General features: G+C 51.7%; 2 protein-coding genes across 6 annotated transcripts; one reads left to right on the top strand and one right to left on the bottom strand.

The window, feature by feature from the left end:
- Positions 1–406: 406 nt before the first annotated feature.
- Positions 407–3,989, bottom strand: SPMIP11 (sperm microtubule inner protein 11). Of its 2 annotated transcripts, XM_075902018.1 has the most exons (5): positions 3,794–3,989; positions 2,382–2,516; positions 1,903–2,047; positions 1,702–1,791; positions 407–565 (listed from the first exon to the last, which is right to left on the bottom strand). In XM_075902018.1, exons 1-5 carry the CDS (start codon positions 3,876–3,878, stop codon positions 517–519), a joined length of 504 nt encoding a protein of 167 aa, XP_075758133.1. In that variant the 5' UTR covers positions 3,879–3,989; the 3' UTR covers positions 407–516. The 2 variants fall into 2 exon arrangements, with proteins under 2 accessions (XP_075758133.1, XP_025044543.2); XM_025188758.2 differs by lacking the exon at positions 1,702–1,791 and having other exon boundaries at positions 3,794–3,983.
- A 3,129-nt stretch (positions 3,990–7,118) lies between these two features.
- Positions 7,119–23,327, top strand: CCNT1 (cyclin T1). 4 transcript variants are annotated; one of them, XM_075902013.1, is made up of 10 exons: positions 7,120–7,344; positions 7,921–8,002; positions 8,669–8,797; positions 9,183–9,269; positions 9,601–9,661; positions 11,055–11,117; positions 12,015–12,060; positions 16,155–16,318; positions 16,666–16,736; positions 17,396–23,326. In XM_075902013.1, the coding sequence occupies exons 1-10, from the start codon at positions 7,163–7,165 to the stop codon at positions 18,800–18,802; spliced, it is 2,292 nt and encodes a 763-aa protein (XP_075758128.1). In that variant the 5' UTR covers positions 7,120–7,162; the 3' UTR covers positions 18,803–23,326. The 4 variants fall into 4 exon arrangements, with proteins under 4 accessions (XP_075758129.1, XP_075758128.1, XP_014433072.2 ...); XM_075902014.1 differs by lacking the exon at positions 9,183–9,269 and having other exon boundaries at positions 7,119–7,344; positions 17,396–23,327; XM_014577586.3 differs by lacking the exons at positions 7,120–7,344; positions 7,921–8,002; positions 9,183–9,269; positions 9,601–9,661 and having other exon boundaries at positions 8,666–8,797.
- The last annotated feature ends 1,337 nt before the right edge of the window (positions 23,328–24,664 follow it).

Raw genomic sequence — 24,664 nt, forward strand, 5'->3', positions numbered from 1 at the left:
GGACCAGCCAAGGGTGCGTGCTGGCTCCCACCCAGCCGGGGCTGGCCATGTGGTGGGCAGCTCCCTCGTGCCCGGGAAGCAGGGCGCTCTCCCACAGCTGGCACACGGGGCTGAGACGCCTGGGGGACCCAGTGCAGACGTTCTCCAAACTGGGGTCAGCACGAGGAATAGAACTCAGGCACTTTGCCCTTCTTGGCCAAGGTGGGGGCAAATTCCACAAGTGCTGGAAGAAAACGGTTTGGCCCTGGGGCCTGGGTTCCTTGGCAGGGCTTGTGCTTGGTGCCCGCCTAAGGTTCAACCCACCAGCCCCACTGCCTCCCCCAGCATGGTCCTTCTACCCCTCGCCCAGGCAGAAGGAGCAGACCCAGCACCTGGCTCCCCCCTCCCTGAAATCACCAGCCTGGGCTCAGTTGCTCGATTGTTTTATTGCCCTGGAGCCCACCAGGCCCCAGCGCTGGGGCTTCTCCGTGGCTGGGAAAGGCTGGACGTGCCCAGCAGCGGGGCCCACCAGGATGCTCAGAACAGGCTGAAATGGGGGTTGCTCAGGCCCATGCTGTCCACGAACCTAGGGCATGGAAAGGTGCCGTCAGATGCCTACCCCTGGCCCAGCTAGAGCCCAGGCCTGAGGAGGCAGCTCGGGCTGTGCGGGATGGATGTGCCCCAGTGCTGTGGGCAGCGTGGAAGGCCTCAGGGCAGGGACGGGGGTCCCCTCTGTGGGCGTGCCCAGCGCCTTGCTCCAGTGCCTGCTTCGAGGTCCTTATGGTCAGGCAGGGGCCGCAGCATCAGGGCCTTTGGTGAGCGCGGCTGGGCTCCAAGGGTCATTGTGGCCAGAAGCTACCCCAGCCAGGGCAGTCCCTCTCCCCTCTGCCCTGGGGAGAAACCTGCCCCCATCCAAACTCTGGTCCTGCGAAGTGGGGGGAAGGGCTGCCCAGCCCCACTTCTCAGCTGGCAACTGCTGATGCAGGGCCCCCCGCCCTGACGGGCTGAGCCTGGGCTCCATTTCCAGAGCCCCTGGAGCTCTGCAGCACCAGCCCCCCCAGGGAGCCACTGCTGGGAATGTGGCTGGAAAAGGCTCTGAGAGAGCCAGCTCCCACCCCAATCAGCCCTCAAAGCCACTCTGCCGCTTTAAGGGCTGGGGGGGGGGGGGGTGTCATGTGATCCCTGCCCCTGCGGAGAACCTGCAGCCTTGGCCATGCTCTGCCAGTGGAGCTGGGACCCAGCATGGCCTCCCCGGGGCGGATGGAGCGACGCCGCCAGCCTGCAGCAGGCCAGTCAATTTGGGTCCCTCTGTGTGGCACACAAGAGCAGGGAGGGAGCCCCCGGCTAAGAGGACCTGAGTGGGGTAGTGCCCGGAGCCGCCCCGTGTCCTCCAGCCCATGCGCCCCAGCCAGCCTCAAACCTGGTGGGCTCTGAGCCTGTTCCCTGTGCTGGCAGAGCAAGCCTGCAGTGGAGCTGCTGGTGCCCTGCTGCCCCCCAGTGGCCATGGGCTGGGCCAGGTGATGCCTGGCATGATAAAGTGGGCAGGGGGCTGCGCCAAGACCGGCTGCTGCCTGTGGGTACCGCCTGAGAGTGTTGCCTAGCAGCTGGGGCTCCACCACCTTGCCTAGGCGTTGGCACCAAGGGGGTGCGAGGTGCCGCCGTCATGTTCTACGCCTGCTTTGCACGGGGGCGAGGGGCAGTGCCAGGGAGACTCAAACCCACCTGCTGCTCCGCTGCTTTGGGGGAGTCTGCAAAGTGGGCGAGCATCTGAGCTGGCAGGTGACCTCTGGGGGTGGGTGCTGTGTTGCTAACCTAGTGGGAACAGGGTCAGACACTCTGGGAAGTCGGGGCCCCCTCCCCTTCCCCGAGTGTTGACACTGTGATGGGGCACCCTCCCCTTTGCCGCTGACAGCACAATCTCACCTGGTCATGGGGCTCCTTATCAAGGGAACCCTCTGCACTGTCATCCAGGGGGTGGCCTCCTCTGCTCGAACTGCAGGATCCCTGGGCAACCACCAGCCGCTATCTTGTGCACAGGTCATAGGGACCCTGAACACTTGGTTGGGAGCTGGAAGCAGATGGGGGGGAGGGAACTGTTAGAGAGGGCATCCAACTTGATGGGGTTGCTGTTGCTTGCTGGCAAAGGCAGCTGGTGCACCCGCCCGCAGGCGCTGGGGACCAAAACCTCTTTGCCAGGCATCTTTCACAGTGCTTTGCAAAGGCAAATGAACCATGTCTCTCGCTGGTGTGGTAGCCTGGGAGTAGTATCATGCTCCCCATGCTACCAGCGTGGCAGGGCCTTGCCCAAGGTCACACCGGGAGGCTGGGGCAGAGACTGGCCTAGAACCCAGGCGTGTTGACTCCGTGTTCCCCCTCTCGTGAGAATTACACTGTTCACTCACTTCTCTGGAGCCAACGGTGCGTCACAGCCTCTCGATAGCGGTCGTGGCTGCCCTGGTGCACCGTGCCATCCAAGCGCCCAGGGCCGATGGGGGGGAGCGATGGGTGAAATAATCCCCCTCTGAGTGGCTTCGGCCCTGAGGAGAAGGACAAGAAGGAAACTTAAAATGAAGCCCAGGAGACGGCCCCAGCAGGGCGGCTGGGGGCCTGGCATGGTAAGAACATAAGAACAGCCGGACTGGGTCAGACCAAAGGTCCGTCTAGCCCAGTATCCTGTCTGCCGACAGTGGCCAGCACCAGGTGCCCCAGAGAGGGTGGGCCGAAGACAATGATCAAGTGATTTGTCTCCTGCCATCTCTCTCCAGCCTCTGACAAACAGAGGCCAAGGACACCATTTTATCCCCTGGCTAATAGCCTTTTATGGACCTAACCTCCATGAAATTATCTAGCTTCTCTTTAAACTCTATTATAGTCCTAGCCTTCACAGCCTCCTCTGGCAAGGAGTTCCACAGGTTGACTACACGCTGTGTGAAGAAGAACTTTCTTTTATTAGTTTTAAACCTGCTACCCATTAATTTCATTTGGTGTCCTCTAGTTCTTCTATTTAGGGAACTAATAAATAACTTTTCTTTATTGGCCCTCTCCACACCACTCATGATTTTATATACCTTTATCATATCCCCCCTCAGTCTCCTCTTTTCTAAACTGAAAAATCCCAGTCTCTTTAAACTCTCCTCATATGGGACCCGTTCCAAACACCTAATCATTTTAGTTGCCCTTTTCTGAACCCTTTCCAAGGCCATGGTGAGTTTTGAGGTAGAAACCCGGTCCTCCGAGAACTTGTTTCACACCTGGGCTGCTGACCGGTGCTCGTCAGTGGCTGAAATTCAGTCTCTGCTGCCCAGAGGGGGTTTGAACCTGACCCTTCTGCAGGCTCAAGTAGCCAGCTACAAACAGTGACTCCTGCAGAGAGACCTGTCCAATCCTCATCTGGCAGGATGGTACTTGGAACATGAGGCCAGAGGTAACTTAAGGAGGCTGGAAGAGACCCTCTGACCTCCACCCATGAGCCTCGGATGCAGAGAGACTGGGAGGTAGCGGGACTGCTGGAATGCTACAGTGATTTGGGTTAGTGGGGCTCCGCTCCAGGTTTAAACCACTACCACCCTGGGGCGACTGGCGAAGGGCTTTTATTAACTGACACATGCCTGTCCCCTTCCACTCCACTGGGCTGTCCCACCAGGAGACTGGGGGAGGGTCAGAGTTTTTTAACATCACCCAAGGAAAAGCCTTGTAATTGTTGCCCTACGAAGAGCCCCAGTCTGCTCTCCAGGGTGCTTGGCCCACCAACCAGCGACAAGTCGGGTCTGTTTCTAATGCACCCATCACCATAGCATCTGGGCTCTCTTCTTACCTGCTGCATCAGGTGTTTTTAACGCCAGCTTTTTCTCCCGAAAGGGCTCCTGGTACCCCAGGTAGGTTAATCCAAAGAAAGCCATTTCCTACGCCGCCTGCGTCCGCCCGGGTCAGTCGAGGAAGGCGCTTTCTGGCTCCCTCCAGCCCCTGGTGCTTTGCCGTGAAGCAACTGTTGATTCCGTTGCCATAGAGATGCCCCAGCAGCCTGGTTGGTGACTCTCCTCCCACCCAGTTGGAATGTGGGTTTGTGAGGCTGTAATGGGAGGTGGTCACGACGACAGCTTGTCTTCTGGCTTGGGTTTGTGTTGTATTAAATCTGGGGTACCTGAGACCAAACTTCAGCAAAAGGAGGAGGGTTGGCCCCTCAAAAACCCTCTCCACTCCAGCTCAGGGAGCTCTGCTCACCTGCTGTTCGTATAACGGGAAAATCCTGGCACCTCAATCACATCAGCACTCCAGGCACCTACCCACACATTGCTTTTAATCCAGTGCAGATAGGTAGGGACTAGGAGTCATTCCAATCGGTCTGCTCTCTGGGGGCTCCAAGTAAAATAAGGAAAAGTTATTTACTTGTTCCTATAACACAAGAACCAAATGAAATTACTAGTAGCAGGTTTAAAATAGAAGGAAGTATTTCTTCACACAATGCACAGCCCACCTGTGGAACTCCTTGCCGGAGGATGTTGTGAAGACCAGGACTTTAACAGGGTTCAAAAGAGAACTAGATACATTGATGGAGGACAGGTCCATCAATGTTATTAGCCAGTATGGGCAGGGATGGCGTCCCTAGACTCTGTTTGTCAGAAACTGGGAATGAGTGACAGAGGATGGTCGCTTCATGATTCCCTGTTCTGTTCATTCCCTGTGGGGCACTTGGCATTGGTCACTGTTGGAAGACAGGATACTGGGCTGGATGGACCTTTGTTCTGACCCAGTCTGGCTGATCTCACGTTCAAGTAAATAAACTGGTGTCCGTTCAGTTCTTTGAAAATGCTGTCTCATGAGATTCTCAAGGACCTTGTAGCAGACGGAGTTCTCTAGGCTGTGTGGATGTCAGCAGGGTCACTTTGTCCTTCATCCCGCACAGGACAGATTATCTCTACGGGGTGGGTCAGTCAGCAACACTGAAGATCTTTAGCAATAAGAGTCTGGAGTCCTTGGTCACAAATTAATTCCCTCCCTGGAGCTGCCAGCCTGCTCCAGGGGAGTCTATTTTGATGTTGTGGGGGTGCTGGGTGGGTGTAGGCCAAAGTGTCTGGCATCCTGCTATCTGAGGAATTGCTCAGGCACTTGCAGATGTTTGGTGTCTAGAAAGGACTCCAGCAGACAGATTACCTCATTTCTATATGCATACAGTACACAGTACAGTGGGGGCCCTGCCCCCCTCCTCGAGTTTTGGGGGCACAACCAGCATGCAAACATTTAGTAGGAAGAATTCAACTTTCCCAGCGGTCTTCCTTGTCCTCTGTTATTTTGTGTTGGCCATCTGTTGTAAACCAACCCGGATAACATAGGAATGCCCTGGCTGAGCAGGGAAACATCCTCTTTCCAACAGGGGCCAGTTCTGGAGGCAGAAGGGCAAGAAACTCTGAAGTGAGCAGTTGTAGAAAAACCTTCCCCTAAGAAGAAAGTGCTCTACTTCCCCATCACCGAGTGGAGGTTTCATCCCCATCATTGGGGCATTTCTGTCCCTTGTAAAATGCAAATTTTACTCTTGTGGCTCTCATTGGCCCTATAAATGGGTGCTCCTTTTAGCTCAATCTCCTAAGCTTTTGCCCCCAGTTATATACTGTAGCAGTGAGCTACGCTATTTGTGCTTTGTAGAATGCAATGTCTCATCAGACTTAAATGCCCTTGGTTGTCACCTTTCCCCTGCAATAAGAGCCGGCGCCATGCCCAAGTTCCTTCTCCAATGTTTACTTTAAAAATCTCAGTCACATATGTCTCTTCTTTTTTCACTTTCTTTCACTTCACTTTCTTCACTAAGTCCCAGTCCTTTTAATCTGTGAATCATCCTCATTGCATCTCTCTGAATCTCTCACTCACGTCCCAGCCGAGGGACCCCAGGAGTAGGGTGCTACATTCTTTTCAGCCCCGTTCCTTAGGACCCTTTTTTTCCTGTTTGCTTCTTTGAGCACTGCCATGCACTGAGGAGGGGCAGCTCTGCCCTGAGGGCAGAACCAGCCACTTATACATGAGCAGGGGGTGGAGACTGGGCTCTGGGCTGGTGGGAGGCTGGGCTAAAAATGGTTGTGTTGGCATGGGGTGGTCTGGAGTCACAGGTGCAGGGGGCTGAGGGCTCAGGTGCAGTCGGGGGGGGTCACGGGGTGGGGGTCAGGGGGTTGGGGTGTCAGCTGGGGTCATGGGGGGTGGGATGCCAGGTGGGGTCATGGGGGGTGGGGTCACGGGGTTGGGGTGTCAGCTGGGGTCATGGGGGGTGGGATGCCAGGTGGGGTCATGGGGGGTGGGGGTCACGGGGTTGGGGTGTCAGCTGGGGTCATGGGGGGTGGGATGTCAGGTGGGGTCATGGGGGGTGGGATGCCAGGTGGGGTCATGGGGGGTGGGGGGTCACGGCGTTGGGGTGTCAGGTGGGGTCATGGGGGGTGGGATGCCAGGTGGGGTCATGGGGGGTGGGGGGTCACGGCGTTGGGGTGTCAGCTGGGGTCATGGGGGGTGGGATGTCAGGTGGGGTCATGGGGGGTGGGGGTCACGGCATTGGGGTGTCAGCTGGGGTCATGGGGGGGTGGGATGCCAGGTGGGGTCATGGGGGTGGGGGTCACGGGGTTGGGGTGTCAGCTGGGGTCATGGGGGGTGGGATGCCAGGTGGGGTCATGGGGGTGGGGGTCATGGGGGGTGGGATGCCAGGTGGGGTCATGGGGGTGGGGGTCACGGGGTTGGGGTGTCAGCTGGGGTCATGGGGGGTGGGATGCCAGGTGGGGTCATGGGGGGTGGGGTCACTGAGGGCTGGGGGGGGTCATGGAAGTGGGATGAAGGGCAGGGTCACGGGGGGGGGGCTGGGTCAGGTTGGCTAGAAGGGTCAGAGGTCAAGACAACACCACTCCCCACCCAGCGACCCGCCTCCCCAGGGTCCTGCTTCTGCGCATGCCCACTTCTGTTCCCTAGGCGCCCCCCCCAGGTCTCACGCATGCGCAGTGCAGTCCCACTCAGCGGCCTAGCCGCAACCTGCGCACAAGCTGGACTCGGCTCGTACTCCTGAACGCGGGACGCGCCGGCCGCATGCGCAATGCGGCCCCTGCTTGCCCCGCCGCCCGCTCGCGCCGCGGGGCGCATGCGCGCGCAAGACGTCGTGCGTGCGCGCGCGCGCGCCCGGTGGGGGGGGGGGCGTGCGCGCGCCCCGCGGATCGCCATGGAGGCCTCAGTGAGCGGAGGGGCCGGCGGCGGCGGCGGCGCGGGGAAGCGCTGGTACTTCAGCCGCGAGCAGCTGGAGCGCAGCCCCTCCCGGCGCGCCGGGCTCGACCCGGACAAGGAGCTCTCGTACCGGCAGCAGGCGGCCAACCTGCTGCAGGACATGGGCCAGCGCCTCAACGTGTATCCGCGCCGGGTAGGCCGCGCAGCCTGGGGCTCGAGTAGCGGGCCCGGGGCAGCGGAAACGCGCCCCCTCCCGCCGCCCGCCGGGCGAGCCCCTCCCCCAGCCGGGCCGCCCGCGGCTCAGTGACCCCTCCCCTCCCCACCGCGCCTCCCGCGGGACGCCTGGCATCGGCGGGGGGGCCGGCGAGTGCGCTGCGCGCGCGGGCCGCTCTCCCGGGGGGGGGGGGGTGCTGCCGCCGCCCGCTGCACTTGCGTTCCCGGGGCGGTGGAACCGTAGCAGGGACCGCCCGGCTCCCCCCCTCGCTGCACGTGCCCCTGGCTTCACCTGCGCGTCCCTTCAGTAGCCCCCGTAGAGAACAAAAACCTCCGCGGATGGAAACCAGCCCCCACCTCTGCGGGGGGGGGGCTCTGTAAAGAAAGCGTCTCCGGGGCCACATGCAGATCCCCGTTGCGCTGCACGTTGCCCACCGCTGCCTGCCACCAGCGCCTTGCCCGCCAAAGTGCTCCGCTCCCCAGAAAGAGGGGGGCGGACGTGCAGAATTTCAAGACTGATTTTTCTTAACTCCACGCCGTCAGCTCTCAGCTGACCATCAATACAGCTATCGTGTATGTGCACCGGTTCTACATGGTTCAGTCCTTCACCCAGTTTCACCGCAACGTAAGTATTGGTTGGGCAGTTGCCTTTTGTCTGAAAACCGGGGACAGCCTCCTGTGACAGCTGTTCGTTATCAACATTTCCCTGCCCCTAAATTGGCACAACGGGGGGAGTGAAGAGATCTGGGTTCTCTTTGCTGTGTGACCTAAAGAGCATCTTTTCTTTGTACTTCCATTTACGTATCTCTAAAATAGAAGTAATACTGGACTACCTCCTGGGAGGGGAGATTGTGAGCTTGGACTGATTAGGTACTTTGATATCTTTGGGCAAAAGATGTAATGTAATGGCCAGTAATTATGACTTTGTCACAGCTGGCATTCTTTGGATCCTTAAAAGATTTTTCTTGTTCTATGAATGTTTCTTTAGTTAGTTTTAGAAGTTGACTTCCTGCACTTTTACTGACTTTAAAACAAAACACAGTGTTTTCCTACTACAGGCATTTAAAAGGGAATACTTTTCTTGTAGCTCCTAAAATCCATATTTACACCATAGATTTGACGCCTGGAGGAAATCAGTAAATACAACTGTTTCATAGCTCTAAGGTTGCTCAGAGAGGTTCATAGCAGCAGAGCCTGTCTGGACACTGACACTACAGGCGTGTGAATATTTGAAGCAGGAGACAATTTTTATGTTTTTTTCCCTCCCCTCCCCTCCCCCCGCCCAATGAAGTCTGTGGCACCAGCAGCTCTGTTCTTGGCAGCCAAGGTGGAGGAACAGCCTCGTAAGCTGGAGCATGTAATCAAGGTAGCACACGCATGCCTGCATCCTCTGGACACCCCTCCAGACACTAGGAGCGAGGTAAGTGGTCAGACTCCAGCAGAATGATTTCCATGCTTGAGAGAGAGGAATGAGAACATACTCACAGAGTACTGCATCCTGACATGTAGAATCCTGGTAATAGAAATAACTTGTGGGAAAGCGTCTCATCAGGCTTCTAAAGAGTAGATGACTTGTCTCATCTGCTCTATGGTCTCTCATGTTTCCCTCTATTACATGGATGTCAACAAAAGAATCCGATGTGCCATGTAGTCGTGTCTGCATTAGAGGCTTCTGGGCAGGGAGTGAACATGTCTGTCAGGGTTAAATAGCACTTGTAACAAAGCAGAAAATAGTGTGTATGGTTCATTCCTGTCTAATGATGAGATTGTTAAAAATATTTCCATTTCCCCATCTCTCATGACAGCCCTTCATAACTGGAACTGAGTGTCCAACCCTGCTGAAAGGGAGAAGCTTTATCCAGGAGCCAAAGCTTGTAGAAAATGATGAAAAGGTTAAATTTTAACCTACGCTTCTCACATTGACATGTCCCTTCATGTGTAAAACTCTTATGGAGAGACAAAGACTAAAGCACGTAGTTCCAGCCACAGCAACCCATGTGAAATGAACACTAGCAAAGGAGTGTACCCATCCAGCACTTGGCTTTCTCTCTTTTGGGGGGGGAATCTGTGCCAGTTCCCTCTAGTACTGAGTGGGATAAAGATTCCCCCTTGATTTTTTTTTATTAATTTATTTTTGTGGCCTCCCTGAGAGAGAGTTAGAAATGTGCAGGCTTTATACAGAGTGGCTCATCGTGAGTAACCTGCCTGTCCTCTCAACCCCAGGCTTACCTGCAGCAAGCCCAAGACCTGGTCATTCTAGAGAGCATTATACTGCAGACCCTGGGTAAGTTTCTCAAAGCGGACGGGCTTCCACTCGAATCCCAGACCCAGGAGCGCTCTGCAGAGCGGAAAGTCTAACTCCACAGTCTTCTTCACAGCTGGAGGGCAGATGCACAGCTGGCCAATGGGAGAGCAAGAGTTCAGGCAACAAACTATTTTTTCACACCACTAGTTCATGCTTTGGTTCGAATACATGTGTTTTCAGGTTTCACTTTAATTTGAGTTGTTAGCTTAAAAATATGCAGTTTGGCTTGTTTCTATCCCCAACAGGTTTTGTTCTGCTTGGATGTCAGTAACTCTGGTTACAAGTGTTATAGACTGTAACATCGTGGTACTCTAATCACCTGGTTGGAATGGGTGACGCTCTGCTCTGGTGTAGTGAAAGGAGTCTAGAATCAATGTCCATGTTTTGATCAGGTTGCCTGCTGCTTTGATGGGCTATTTTAGCATTTGTTTTTGGGGTATTTTTTAATTTGTATCGCTGTATCTAAAAATTTGGCCTTTCCTATGGCTCTACTAGACACCTGAGTGGTAGAGGCTTCTGTTTACAGTAGTCATGATTAAGAAAAAGCCAAGAAAATCTTCTGTTAGTTTAAAAAAAATCAGTCCTTCCTGATTAATTCAAACGCTTCTCTCTAGACTTTAGCCTGGATGGTAGTGAATAACACTTCACATCTTTAAAATATGACACAGCTTCACTACTAACTGACCTGTGAAGTGGGTGAACATCCCTATCTTGGAGTGAGGGCCAGAGATGTTGAGTGGCTTGCCCACAACTACGCAGCAAGGTAGCTCTGGAGTCAGCATCTGAACTGTAGAATTTCTGGCTCCTTGTCTTGTGCTCAGTCCTCCCAGTTGCGTCTTCTAGAATCCTAGTTCTGCCATGGATGTATGCTGGTGAGAGAAATATACAGACACAAGGGCATGCTCAGCACACAGGCCGTCCTATTAAAAATTTACAAAACTAAATGGTAAACTGAAGCAAGAATTAATTTCATCTCGCATTCATACTGCAGGCTCCCTCGAATGGAAGACACCTGCTTCCTTATGAACTTTGGGAGACACATTCCTTTGATCAGATGCCAGTTTTCTTCCTTACAGCTGCTTCAAGAGACTTTGTGCTATTTAAGACCCCTAATAGGTGTTTTGTTTCCAGTGAAGTTTCTTCAGCAATAAGTTATTTCTCTGCTTGGAAACCAGTGACCTTCCAGTTTTGTGACTGGACAGCTTGATCCTTCTGCTTTATTCCGGATTGCCCCTGACTAGAAAGGGCAAGCTTTTAGTGCAGTCGGGAAGCTGACTTGCTTCCCCAGGAGCAGGAGGCATGTGCGATATGTAAAACCATGAGGAAGGTGATTCTGTTGCCTAATGGCCTTGTGTCTCTGCCATTCTTTCAGGGTTTGAGATCACTATTGATCACCCCCATACACATGTGGTGAAGTGCACACAGCTTGTGCGAGGTAAGAGACCTAAAGTATGCTGTTGTGTGCTTGCCCCCTTACATCACAAAGGTGGCTGTATTTCAGTGCTAGATGAGGTGGTTCCTCTAGAGAGTTCAGAGTTTAAATAACTTGGGCTGTTTTGGTTGAAATAAGCATTAAGTGGTAGCATTAATTTATAGCTGTCGCTGAATTACTTGAACTTTCCACAGTGTGTGTTTCATGGTGGGATATCTAGCTTCAAAGTAAAGAGGCTACAGTGGCAAATGGCTGAAATGAGTGAGGGAACAGATGTGATTTTGAATTGCTGTAAAGCACAAACAGTGTTTGTGTTAATTTACAGAAGTTGCTGCATTTTTCAGTAGCTGTGGGGCAGAACTGAAACAAATCAAACTAGGAATGTAAAATTTTAATTAATTGGCTAATCAAATAGTCAATGCAATTTGCATCCACTATTCGATTAGTCGACAGGGCACCTCTGCCTTTGAAGTGTAGCAACAGCTCCAGGGCTGTTGCTACATTTCAAAGGCAAAAGCGCTGTGGGAAGCACGGGGCCAGTGGGGGGGACAAGCAGCCCAGGGCCAGCTGGGAGTGGGCTGCATGTGGTACTGCTGCTTTGAAGCACCCCCTCCTCCTCTCGCCCTCCCCCTTGCTGCCTCTTTCTGATAGAGGCAGCAAGGGGGTGGAGGAGTGACTAGTCAACTAACCTGTCAACCATCCCATAAGCATTTGCTTATCGGATAGTCAATTAGTCGTTCACATCCCTAAATGAAACCAAATGGATCTTTCATGTCCAGTTCTATTCTTGCTGTGGCCACTCCCTGGGGAAGCCTGCACTTTTAGCATGTACTTCTACCCTGAGAGTCCCTGCTGAATGGTTCAAGCTAACTCTTGGGTTTTTTTCCTTTCCCTTTACAGCCAGCAAGGATTTGGCACAAACTTCCTACTTCATGGCGACCAACAGGTTGTTATTTTGAATTGATTCCTATGTTTCTAGCAATGGGTTTTATCTGGGGGAGATGCCATGTGAACTCTTTGGAGGATTATTATCTAGTGACTTCGGGGTGTTGCTCAGTGCTGTACCACAAGGGAAATGGTCCCTGTCCCGTGGAGCACTCTACAGTGGATGAGTGGACAGCTCCTTGCCAGTGCAGACTTCTGTTTGGAGAGTTAGAAATGGATTTTAAAGAGTATTTGAAGGAAATGGCTATATAGGTGCTTGTTTGCATTACTGTAGTGCCTGGAACCCCTCATGCTAGGTGCAGTCCAAACAGAACATAATGATGCCTCCTACCCCAGAGAGCCATATGCTGGCTAAGGCAAGACAGCAGGTGGATACAGATGGGGAACTGCAAGGCAGCAATGAAAAAGGTGGCAGCGTGTCAGACAGTGGTCTAATACTAGATATTATTTCTAAAGATACGGACTTAGAAAAGAACCAAGACAGTTTGGCTTCTTTCTCAAGATTGGAGGTGACTTGAGATTTTCAGATAAGGGTGGAAGAATGACTGTTCACACCAGTACCAATAAGAGGCCCAGATTGGAAGCTCTTTTATAAAAAGAGTAGAATATGGAAAGTCTTGCAATGTTACTCCATGCAAACACATGGAATCAGAGGTTCTGTGAAAAGCTGTGTAACTTCAGCTGTGTGTACATGAGACACCTGGGTTTCCTTCTGGAGGAGATGTTGGTGAAAAGCAAGGTAATGTGGTGAAAAATGTAAAAGGCAAATACATGCCCTTTTGGTATGTGGCTTTCTGCATCAGAAAGGATTGGTTCAGCAGGTGGTCTCGGGATTAAGTTTGGTATGTTTGGAAGTCTTGCCAGCATAACTGTGTTGATTGGGAGGCTATGTCACCTCTAAGTGACATAGCTTTGCTGGTGTAGCTTATTTGGGGAATTATATAAGCTGCATCTCTATTAGAGAGACTTGTTGGCATGGCTATGCCAGTAGACAGTTTCTAGTATAGATAAGGCCTCAGTTGGAAGCTGCTTCCATTTCCTACTCTGCCACTGATTGTGTGTTATTTTTAATCCTTGTGTTACAGACACATGCGCTCAACCTGCACTCTATCTTAACGTAGCTTTTTGTCTGGGAACTTTTTAAAATTGCATGTTTCATACACGATCTTAGTGAACAAGAAACACAAAGGAAGTGCTACATTGTGGAAGTGCTAATGATTTGAGGATATGTACTATCAACCCTAAATTCTTTAACATATTAATTCTTCAGGGGAGGTTCACTGGTACACCAGTGGCTAAAGTAAACGGATTACAGTGGCTTTACATCACCAGAGCAGCACATAGCAACCGTACTGTATTGGCAAATCTGCCTCTTAATTTGCAATTGACTTAATGGTTTAGATCGGGGTGGCCAACGTAAACCTGAGAAGGAGCCAGAATTTACCAATGCACATTGCCAAAGAGCAACAGTTATATGTCACCAGCCCTGATCATCTCCCCACCACCACTCTCAGCACATCCCACCCACTGGCAGCCCCACTGCTCAGTGCCACCTCCTCCTTTTCCTCCTGCCCACTATGATCAGCTCTTCCTCAGTGGGAGACACTGGAGGGGGGGAAGCAAGGGTGCGATAGGCTCAGTGGAGAGAGTAGGAAGAGGCAGGATCCTAGGGGGCAAAGGTGTAGGGGGACAGCTCCTAGGACAGAGCTGGGGGTTGAACAGGGAGCACCCTCCGGCCCAGTGGAAAATTGGTGCCTGTGGCTCCAGCCCTGGATTTGGTATTTATGCAAGGAGCCGCATAATAACTTCTGAAGCCACAGGTTGGCCACCCCTGGTTTAGATGCTTGTCTTTAGTGAAACCAGTTTCTGTGAAAGGAGATGGGTGTGAATTGCAGATCCCTGTCCATGACTCCCAATGTCTGTGCTTTACTAGTTCCCTAATCACTGTTTCCTTGATGCACAAAGCAACAATGAAAGTTGAGCCAAATAAAGTTGAGACCTATGGAGACTCTTGACATGAAACCAGGCTCCCTTATAGACCACAGGGGCATCAACCAGTAGATTTATTGCATGGCAACTGGCTGTAGCGATTGGCCAAGTTACCTGTCACAATCACCTCATTTAAGTTCCTGAACCTTTTTGGGGACTATACAATAACCCTACAGCAATTGTGAATGGTTTAGCTTACTGTACATGATACTTGTACAAAGTAGGCTATGCTCCAGATCTGTGGTGTCCCAACATGCTAGCCACATGTGGCTGTTTCGCCAGCTGAGTGTGGCTAGTTCGCTATGGTTGGGCTGGTTGGACACTGTGGGACTCATTTACTTGCAAGTAAAACAGGCTTGGAAAGTCCATTCTGGAAAGATCATTCAGAACAAAGGCCAGCAAATACTAAGCTGCCTAAAGGACTCAGTTTTTAATATACTTGAACGCCTAGATTAATGTAATTGCACATTCTCAGGAGCCTAATCTTGTGTTGTAAGAGTAGATGCTGTAAATTTGGGGCAAATATTTCATATAAAGCTGAGGCCAAATCCCTGTGAAATGGAGGGCAGCCGTAACTGTGAAGTCATCACTGGTACCTCCATAATAGAATATCCTGCAAAGTGGATTTGAGGTTTTTCTTAACCAGTCCTCCCTTAAGTAGCCTGTTTGCGCCACTTAGAAGGGGCTGTTGGGTGTCTCTTTGAGTTGGCAGTAGGGACATTAAGTAGCGAGTAGTTAGTTAATTGAGTAGTTTATGAAATTTCCATTGACTACTCCATTAGTTGATGGGGGGGGGAGGGGAGTGTGCTCGCTACCCCTGCTGTGGGTCTGCAGTTTAAATGTAGTAGGATCTGCGTGAGAAGCAGCCTGGCTCCTACTACATTTAAACTGCAGAGCTGCAGCAGGGTTAGCTCCCAGGGGTGGTGCAAGCAGGGACTGAGTAGTACTGGCCTGCACTGGCTCTAGGACCACTGCGCCTCTGCCTTTTTAAATGTAGTGTAAGCCGCCTGGCTCTTACTGCATTCAAAAGTCATAGTCGCAGCAGGGGGACCCAGAGCGAGCCGGGACTGCTTCAGTCCTGGCTCGCGCCGGCTCTGGGACTACTGCACCTCTGCTTTTTAAATGTAGCAAGAGCTAGGCGGCTCTTGCTACATTTCAAAGGCAGAGATACCTTGATCCCAGGCCAGTGTGAGCCAGGACTGAAGCAATCCCAGCTTGCTCTGGGTCTCCCACTGTGCCTCTACCTCCCCCTGGTGGATATGGTGCTAGGGGGAACCAAAGCCAGCTCCTCCCAACACCGGCTCCTGCTCCCTTCCCCCCCTTGTTGCCTCTGATACAGAGGCAGCAAGGTGGGGGGGAGCCAATAGTCGAGTAGTGACTCAACTACCCTATAAGCCTAGGCTAATTGGGTAGTCGACTAGTTGCTGACATTCCTAGTTGGCAGCTTTTAATCCCCCAGCTCCATTGACATTTGGAAGCTGTGTGGTTTGAAGAAGCCAAGGTTTGAGAGGGGGAGGTAGGAGTGGAGATTTCTAGGCTTTATTGTTGGAACTATTGGTTTTGGGGGGGTCTCACGATGGTGCGTATGTCATTACTTTGCGTACGTTACATTGACTTCACAGGAGTTTGGCTCAGCTTGGGAACCGGCATTTTTCCGCCATGTAAAGAATTTGCTTTTGCAGAAGGAGTGGAGCTATCTCAGTCTCTCCTCAGGTTGAACAGAGCCCGCTTCTTAAGAACCCAGCTGCCCACTGCTTCTTTTGGGTTCTGCTGTTGGACCTCCGGGGCTTCCGCAGAAGCTCTGCATGCTTGAACTTCTTTTCCCCGGCAGTGGGCTCCAGAGCCCAAAGCTGGCAGGTGCTTGTGGAGAAGCTGGCAGTGGATTGGTTTGAGCAGCACAGGGAAGTAACAAGTGACTTGGCAGTGCATAGAGATGCCTTGACAACAAGTGATGTGTTGGGGGAAGAATTGCCCTTTTCGCTTCAGGAGTGTTCCCACCACACCCACCTCTTCCGCAGTGTCTGTTCAGCGGGGGATTGTGTGTGCTGAGGTTCAGGCTTGGGAGTTCATGGCTTTCTGTTTCTTTCTCCCTGCTGGTGACGTCAGCCTGCACCTGACCACCTTCAGCCTGCAGTACACCCCTCCCGTTGTGGCCTGCGTCTGTATCCACCTGGCTTGTAAGTGGTCCAACTGGGAGATCCCAGTCTCCACGGACGGGAAGCACTGGTGGGAATACGTTGATGGCACTGTAACTCTGGAGCTCTTAGACGGTAAGTTTTGGAGCAAGGTCCCCCCCAAAAAGGCACTCTTATTATCTTGGCATCTGTTCGTGAGTCTGCCATTCCGACACTGCCACTGACCAGTTCATGGACGTCAAGGGCTTCAGATCTTGCTAAGGTTTTCAGTGTGGCAGCTTGTGGTGCAGTAGACAGTAGAAGTCCTGAAGTGGGATGAGTTTAAATAGTCAGTGCTGCTAGCTCACCAGACTTCCCTTCCTGAAATAGCTCCATCTCATCATGAATAGCTCCACCCGTCAACAAGCAATGGGCCGCTGTCTTGTGGTTGCTCTACAGCCTCCTTCTGACCTGCTTGTCTGTGTTCTGTGTCCCCTTTGCAGAGCTGACTCATGAATTCCTGCAGATTCTTGAGAAGACTCCCAACCGGCTCAAACGCATCCGCAACTGGCGGGTAAGATGGTCCTGTTGGGCGGTTGTCCACTGCTTGTCTGTGGGAGTGTTGTCTCAGGGGAGGGGCATGTCAGTAGTAAGGTTTAACAACCATGCATTTCTATTTGCATTAGTCTTAATAAACCCCTGGATGAGCTTTTCTCTTTAGCCTATCTTGACATACTCCTCCATAGGGAATGGGTTTAATATCCTGCCCATTGCTTAGCGAATGAGGTGGACTAGGAGGCCCCTTTCTGGGGCCTTTTAAGTTATACTTGAAACCTGTATGTGCTAGACACAGCCACATGGGAGATGTCCTGCCCAACACTAGAGGAGTGAACTCTCACAAGTCCTAACACACAGCCAAGTGCTAGTTGACCCTTGCCCCTCATCCTGTGTCAGCCTGTGGTTTGCTGCTGTCTGCATTTGTAAATGTGTGGTCTCCCTCCTGGGGCAGCAATGTGTTCTGTAAACTATTTTCTTCCCCGGTTGGGGATGATGAAGCAGGAGGGGCGTACAGCTGGTTGCAGGACCATCTAGAGCCATAGCCCCACTCAGAGGGAAGCTGTGTGACCACGAACACCCCAGTTTTGCTGCTAAATCTGCACCGCAGCAGTTGCTCTCTTTCTCCCTGATTGGATAACTGAGGTACAAATGTCCTTTCTTGTGGCTTTATTTCAGGCCTCCCAAGCAGCCAAGAAATCCAAAGCGGACGATCAAGGAGATGAGGAGTGCCTCTCGGAGCAAACTATTCTCAGCATGATCTCCAGGAACAATTCTGACATGAACATCGCAGGCTTAATGAGTATGTCAACTTCCTCTACTGCAGGAGCCGGGCCTCCCCTCTCATCTGCGGAGGACTCTCCTAGTGATCTGAGCAGTACTGATATGTTGCCGTCAGAGCACTGGTTGTCCCACCATCCTCCACACAAGCTGGAGGCTGGCCAGGTTCATAGGACTAACGAAAGCTCAGCAGCCACTGATCATCCTCTGCAGCAGGATGGCGCGACTTACCAGAAGCAGAGCAAGAGCGCACCCTCTGCAAAGGTGTCGTTGAAGGAATACCGCGCCAAGCACGCTGAAGAGCTGGCCGCGCAGAAGAGGCAGCTGGAGAACATGGAGGCCAATGTGCGGTCTCAGTATGCCTATGCCGCACAGAATCTCCTGGTCCAGCAGCAGAGGGAGAGGGAAGTCCAGCAGGAAAACAACCCTTCCCCAGTCATCCTGAAGATCCCCACCGGCAGCTCTGAAAGCACAGAGCGGCCTCCTTCGGAAAAGGGCGACAAGGCCTCTGCTCTGAAGCTGAGGATCCCTGCGGCAGGCGGGGGAGGGGACAGACCACTCTCCTCCAAACCAGAGGAGATCAAAATGCGTATCAAGGTGCCGACTGCCTCGGATCGACACAGCTCCTCAGACGAGAGCAGCGGGAAGAGCCGGGAGCACAAGGAGAAACACAAGGCTCACTTGTCCAACCACCACCATCACAATCATCACTCACACAAACACTTGCATGTGCAGCCTGCAGCTGGGGCCAGTGGTGCTGGGGGCAAGCGACTAGGAGACTCTAAACACAGCAGCCAGCAGAGCACTTTGGCCCATAAAAGCTTCAGCTTGTCTGGGGCCTCTCGGAAGAGGCCTCTCCTGGAAGAGGCGTCAGCTGCTACACATGAGCACCAGCCAAAAATCAGTAAAAGCTCCAAAGTGGCTGGCATGCAGTTCTCCTTCGCCCACCTCCCCGGGTCAGCCCAGCTTCCTGGGCACAGCTTGGATGCAGGCGGCCTCCCATTCCCCCAGGCCAGCAAAGCCAGGGGGACCCATGGGAAATCGGACAAAGGCCCCACAGGGGCCAATGGGCACAACACAAACCAGGCCATTGACTACCAGGATACAGTCAACATGCTTCACTCGCTGCTGAGTGCCCAGGGCATGCAACCCACCCAGCCCCCGGCTTTCGACTTCGCCCACTCGTATGGCGAGTACTTGAATCCAAGGGCCCCTGGGAGCTCCAGAGTGGCCAACACGGACAAGCCCCGACCGCCTCCACTGCCCTCAGAACCCCCTCCCCCACTCCCTCCCTTGCCCAAGTAAAGTCCTTTTTACTACTGAGTTTGTATAGACATGCCTGGAATCTGGGCCGCCCCTGCAAGGGAGGGGCAGGGTGGTCTGACCCCACTGCCTCAAAACTATTTTATTATTATAATTTTATTATTTTTATTATTGGTCTTAGAGTGCGGAGTCCTCCAAGCTGTGAAAGGGTCAGAAATGTCCTTCCGCTTCCTTGGTCCCCGCCATCAGAATGCCATTGGGCTGCAGGGGCCTGTCCCCTGTTGGAATGGAGCCTGGGCGGGGCGGGGCTGCCTAAAACGTGTCACAGGATCTCTTAAAGACGTTTTTAAAATAATTTAAACAGTAAGTTATATCTGTTCATAGTATTTTGTTCACTTTAATTTTGGGAAGCTGGCAGGTGGTGTAAAGTGCCCTAGGGCTGCTGCAGGGCCTGGGAGAGGGGGCTCGTGTGAAGTGCTTGCACGGCTTGGCCTCAGCTCATCTGAGCTCAGAGCGTGGCTGATGGTGTAGAGAAGGTGGACAGGAGCTGGCCTGTACACAGAGGGCAGTGAATGGAGGCAGCATGGGCTGGTGGTGGTGGAGCAAGGGACTCCCAGCTTGGGCATTACCTGGGCTGAGTCACTTCAGTTTCCTCCTTTGTGAAATGAAGTTAGTGTTGACCTCCCTCTTCCCCCTTGCAAAGGGCTTTGTCTGCTCACTGGTACTGCCCCTCTGTCACGCAGGAGGCAAGGGCAGTTCCCTACCAGTTTGTGCTGGTTCCATTGTAAAGTCCCCACTGCTTGTGACAGACTGGGTTTGCCACATGCCAGTAACGAAGGGATTACAGAGTCAGAGTGACTGGAGTCTGGCTGGCTCCTGGCTGCTACAGGAAGGGGCTGCCGAAATGCAGATGGCATTGCCGTCAGGAACTCTGCTCCAGTCTCCTGGTGGGGGAGAAGCCTGTCAGCGGAGGTGAGGTTGGGGAGGGGGGAAGGTGCTGTGCCCAGGAGGGCGGTGAAACAATTGTGACAGGGTGTGCTTCAAAGTGTATTTAAATCACATTATGGAATGAGATTCTTCATATTTGTTATTACAAAGAAAAAAAAACTACAAAAAAGTGAGTTTTGAAATAGTCCTTTCTAGGGGGCTGGGTTCGAATGTCAAAGGACCAGTCAGGCCAGTGTGTGACTTGAAGTTTCACTGCAGAAGGGATTGGGACTCCCAGTTGGACTGACATTGCCATGGCTGTTGGGAATCTCTGGGGCCAGAGTCACTGTCTGCATTTCTGGCAGGAGTACATCTGCTCGGTTGCCTACAGAGACAAGCAGTCAAGTACTTGGAGCTGGCTTGACTTCTGGGGGCTGTGTTTGGAACAGGAGCTTCCTTCTCCCCCAGAGGTGGCAGTGGCCAGAAAGGTGTCTAGTCCTTTCTGCCTAATGCAGAATCCTCTTTGCATTTGCTCAGGCTCTTTGAATCTGACCATTTAACATCCCCTCCCACCCCACACCTGCTAGCTAACACTAGTTCTGATGCAGCGTATGCAGGCCAAAGATGCAGCGCAGGCATCCCTTGGAATCTGAGGGGGGCAACTGGAGACGGTTTGCAGTCGGGGGTTTTAATGGCATCCACTCAAAATGCACAAGTGGCCTGCAAAGCTTGGTCTGGATTTGTTCTTACTCGGGTGTAAATCTGGGGGGACTTGCAGAAGTCAGTCCAGGCTGAGCCGTTCTACCCAGAGGAGAGTCAGACTCAGTGCAGGTGGCTGTTGCAGATCAGTCGAGAGAGGGTCTTTAGGATCAGCCCGCCTGTGGCTCCATTCTCCATGCGGCGAGGAGTTGTTTGAGGGTACTCCTGAAGAGAAGCTTGCCAGTTGTTCTCTCCCTGAACTTGGACCCATAGCTGCTGTGGAAGCAGCGGAGCCCTAGCTAGTTTTGGGCTTTTTTTATTGTATTTACTAATCTTTCAGAGAATCTGGAGTCTCTGTTGTGGCTCAGGTTATAATTTCCCAAACTCCCAGTAAACTATCTCTACTGGTGTTCGGGAAACCCTCTCTTCTGCACTGAACTCTGCCTGTCTTTTTAATGTTCTCTTTTAACCTGGAGCTGCACTGTCCCTGGCCAGGGAGTCTCAGTCTGTGTGGAGTTCTCAGCCAGTACCAGCCTCATCTGGCTTTGGGTGCAAAACTTTTATTCCCTCTTTACCTATGTAACACTGAGACTCTCAGCAGGGGTTTGGCCGTTGCTTGACCTGCACCTTTTGTGGCACATTCACTATCTCTTTAATCAAGCCATTAATGAGGTTGCTTCTTTTACATCACAGACACTTTGTAGCTCTGCCCTTTTTGCTATTAATGATTTTTTTTAGCAGGTGAGCAGTTTACTGCTTCAAATGTAGCCGCCTCAGGGGTTGGATGGAGAAGACCCTTCATAGGGTTCAACATGCAGGGGTTTCTCTGGGAGTGGGGGGCGGGGTGTGTCTTGCTGTTGTCTGGAATAAAATCTATTTTAATGGCTACATTTCTAGCACTTCCAACTGCCACTTTCCCGCTGGGATTGATGCTCTGCTGTCTTAGCCCTCGGCCATAAACAAGTGAATTTCATGGCCAAGCTGCAGGAATTGTATTCCCATCTAGACTCTACATGAAAAGGCCAGTCTTTCAAAAGTGCCCAGCACCGGACTTGAGATCGCTCATGAAGCTAGAATTTGGAGGGTTGTGTAAAACATCCAGCTGTATTAAATGAAGGGGAAAACCCAACAGTACTTAAATGTATCACCTTCACCACATGAGCTTGCAAATCCTGCATAGTTCATGGTCTGAGAGGCCTGGCTTTGCAGGTGTTTGTGCTGTATGGTGGATCCTGTTTAAAGAAAGGGGCCTGGGTTAGGATGTGGAGCACAGAAATTCTGGAGAAACATCTGTTCTCTAGGTTTCCTTTGCTTTTGATTTAAAAAAAAAAAAGTTCATAAGACAGTACAAAAAGGTAAATGACTAAAAGGGGTTTCCTTTTTAAGATACAGTAAGAGTTCAGCTTAAATCACGGAGAAACTTTCTTCTGGCATTCCTGCCCAAAATGGATCTTGCATCCCAGATGGAAAAAGAGCACAATGCACGGAGAAATCATTAGTGTTTCAGGCACTCTTAAATGCATGAATTCAGTGTCTGTTGTACCATCTAAAATTGCCTCTAGGTTTTATCCAGGTGTCTTAATGTGTTCATGTAAGAGAGCAGAGAATCTGACTTCTGATGTACTATGGGCTCAACTTACCCATTCTTCCTATCGCAGGCATCAGTGGATCAGGAAATGGAAACTGGAGGCCCTGACTTAAACCCCTTTGACATTCTGTGGTGACTCCGGTATAAGCTGACTTTCCTTCTGGCAGTGGAAAGAATGGCATGGGTGTAAGTCACTGGCTGTTGGAGGTGGGGTGGGGGCTGCTCTACTTGCAAGTTGCTTTTCCTGCAGTACCCTTTTCTGTGTAAGTTACCTGGCTTCCTCACCACTGAATGCTATATCTGCAAAGGAGGATACTCCATCATACTCACTCGGTGTGAACTGTAAAATGCTGCTGAAGTTGGCAGACGGGTGTTCCGATCTTATCTTCCAAATCCGACTGGAAAGTGGGGGTAAAAGACAGGGTGTGTGAAACCTCTGCAGTGAGGGAAGGCAGCAGTCCTGCCTGAATTTTCCACCCCACAGATAATCTCTGGCAGTGGTGAAGCTGCTCACTCTCTGGTCAGACACACCAAAAACATTTTGAGTGTGAAGATAGCAACCCTGCCCCTAGTAGCACTCCATGCGTTTTCCTCTCTGAGCACCTGTGGTCTAAAATTCTTTCATCCTTTGGGGAAGAAAGGGTGACTGGCAGGGGTGAGGGAGGAAGGGTAATTTAATACTATTCTGAACTGTTTATAAATATTTAAACTGTGGACACTTTTAAAAAAGAGAAGTTTGCTACAATTCCATGGTAAACTCATTTCCTTCAAGATACGGCTGTCTGGGAAGGGCACAACTGGCCTGAGTCTTCAGAGCCAACCACCTTTGGTCTGTGAAAGGGATGCTTGACAGCATTCAAAGCTACTGGTGCTTCACAACACCTTTGTACTAGAGGTTCTTGGGGTGGGTGGGTGATACAACTGTGCTGTTGCTAAGCTTTCTTTCTACAATTACCTAAAACGCAGATTGGAGTCCAATGTCACTTTCTTTTTTTAAACCCACATCAAGCCAAAGAGCAAAGTCAATGTGTGTTCTGATCTCACACTCAGGGTCTGCCTTATGGTTGCAAACTGACCGATTTTTTTTTTCTCCCCCTGCCCCCCTTTCCACCGCCGCTGTTGCCCTTGTCCTGATACCTACTGCATTCTCTGCCCTCTTTCCATCCCACCCCAATACAAAATGTGATGACTTTCAGCAAGAGCGTCTTGTGCACAAACAAGCAGGAAACTGGTTAACCAATTTGGCATCAGGTGTTTGGGATCTTGCTGTCAAGTATGTTCTCTGTATTTATCCACATCAATAAAAGTTAAAGGCAAAGGAGTCAAAGAATTCATCTGCTTCTTGGTTTTGTTTTTTTAAACTGGTAATTGCTATAATTCTGAAGGAAAAGTAGGCTGGCCATGAGGTTAAGGCATGGATTTAAAAAGAGAGACCGTTTCTTTTCCTGAGTCTGCCCTAGACTTTGTGGCCATTTCTTAGTTTCCTATAGAGAAAGGGGATTGGAGTGTCAGCCTCTTGTTAAAACACTTGGAGAAAAAAATGGTGTGTAACTACAAGAGGAATACCCCCCTAGCTGATTTCATCTGTTTGTGTGTGTAGAAAAATAGGAAGGGCTCTTACATGCCATTGAAAAGTAATTGCAAAAGTGTGTTCTTACTCTCTTGTGCATAATTCACTATTCAGCCTTCATTGCAATGAAGGCTGGATACCCAGTCATGAAAAGGAATTCCAGTGTGATGAGGTTCACATTGAATTTATAGTTGAGGACCATGATGGCCAATGTATTAGCCACTAGCCGTGTGTGGCTGTTTGGCCGGCTGAGTGTGGCTTGTTTGCTGAAGTGGCTACTGCTTCAGAACTGGTTGAACACAATGTGTCTAGGAGGAATAGCTCAAACCCTAGTTTGTACATTAAACAGCTGGAATTTTCTTCCCTTCCAATGTCTCTGATAATGGTTCCAGACAGGGCTATTTTGTCCAACTAGGCATGGCTCCCATAGCCAGGGTTGCCTAGTTTGGCTAAGGCTGTGAAGTCACTGTTCTCTTGATAGCCTTTTAGCACCTCTGAAAGGATGGGCTGGTCTTAATCCACAAAGTTAACCTGTCCGGGTTTGACTCACTCCCCCCACCGTAGTTCTGAGAACTAGCTGCAGCCATGGTACTGGTTATTGGGGGTCCAAGTTCTTCAGAGTCAAGTAGAGGCTGGCAACTTTTTTAAAGTGGGTGGTGGGGAGAAGAAGGAAGAGAAACAAGCCCAGCAATAGGCTGCTGGGGCCCTGTCCATAGGGGCTGCTGCTGTGACACAGGAGCGGTTGACTCTAGTAGAGGAAAGGAGAACCACCACTTATTTGTGCACTTGGACCTGCTGTCTGAAGCCACACTGCATAGAATCACAGGCTGGCCTCCTGCTTGGGCCTGATGAACTCAATCAGCAAGCAGGCACGGGGAATGTCTGTCTAATGAGAAGGGGTGGCTGAGCCTCAACCCCACTGCCCTGAGTAAGGGAAGGGACTGTTCAGCCAGACGTTACTCCCTTTGCCTGGAAGGGTCCCTTTGGGTCAGGAGCAAACCGAAGTGCAGAAGGGATAGGGAAGCCATAGAGCTGTGGTGTCCAACAGGAAAGCCACTAGCCACATGTGGCTATTTGGCCGGTTGAGTGTGGCTAGTTTGCTATAGCAGTAGCCATTATG

This window comes from Pelodiscus sinensis, chromosome 19, assembly GCF_049634645.1.
Source record: "Pelodiscus sinensis isolate JC-2024 chromosome 19, ASM4963464v1, whole genome shotgun sequence".
Taxonomy (NCBI): domain Eukaryota; kingdom Metazoa; phylum Chordata; order Testudines; family Trionychidae; genus Pelodiscus; species Pelodiscus sinensis.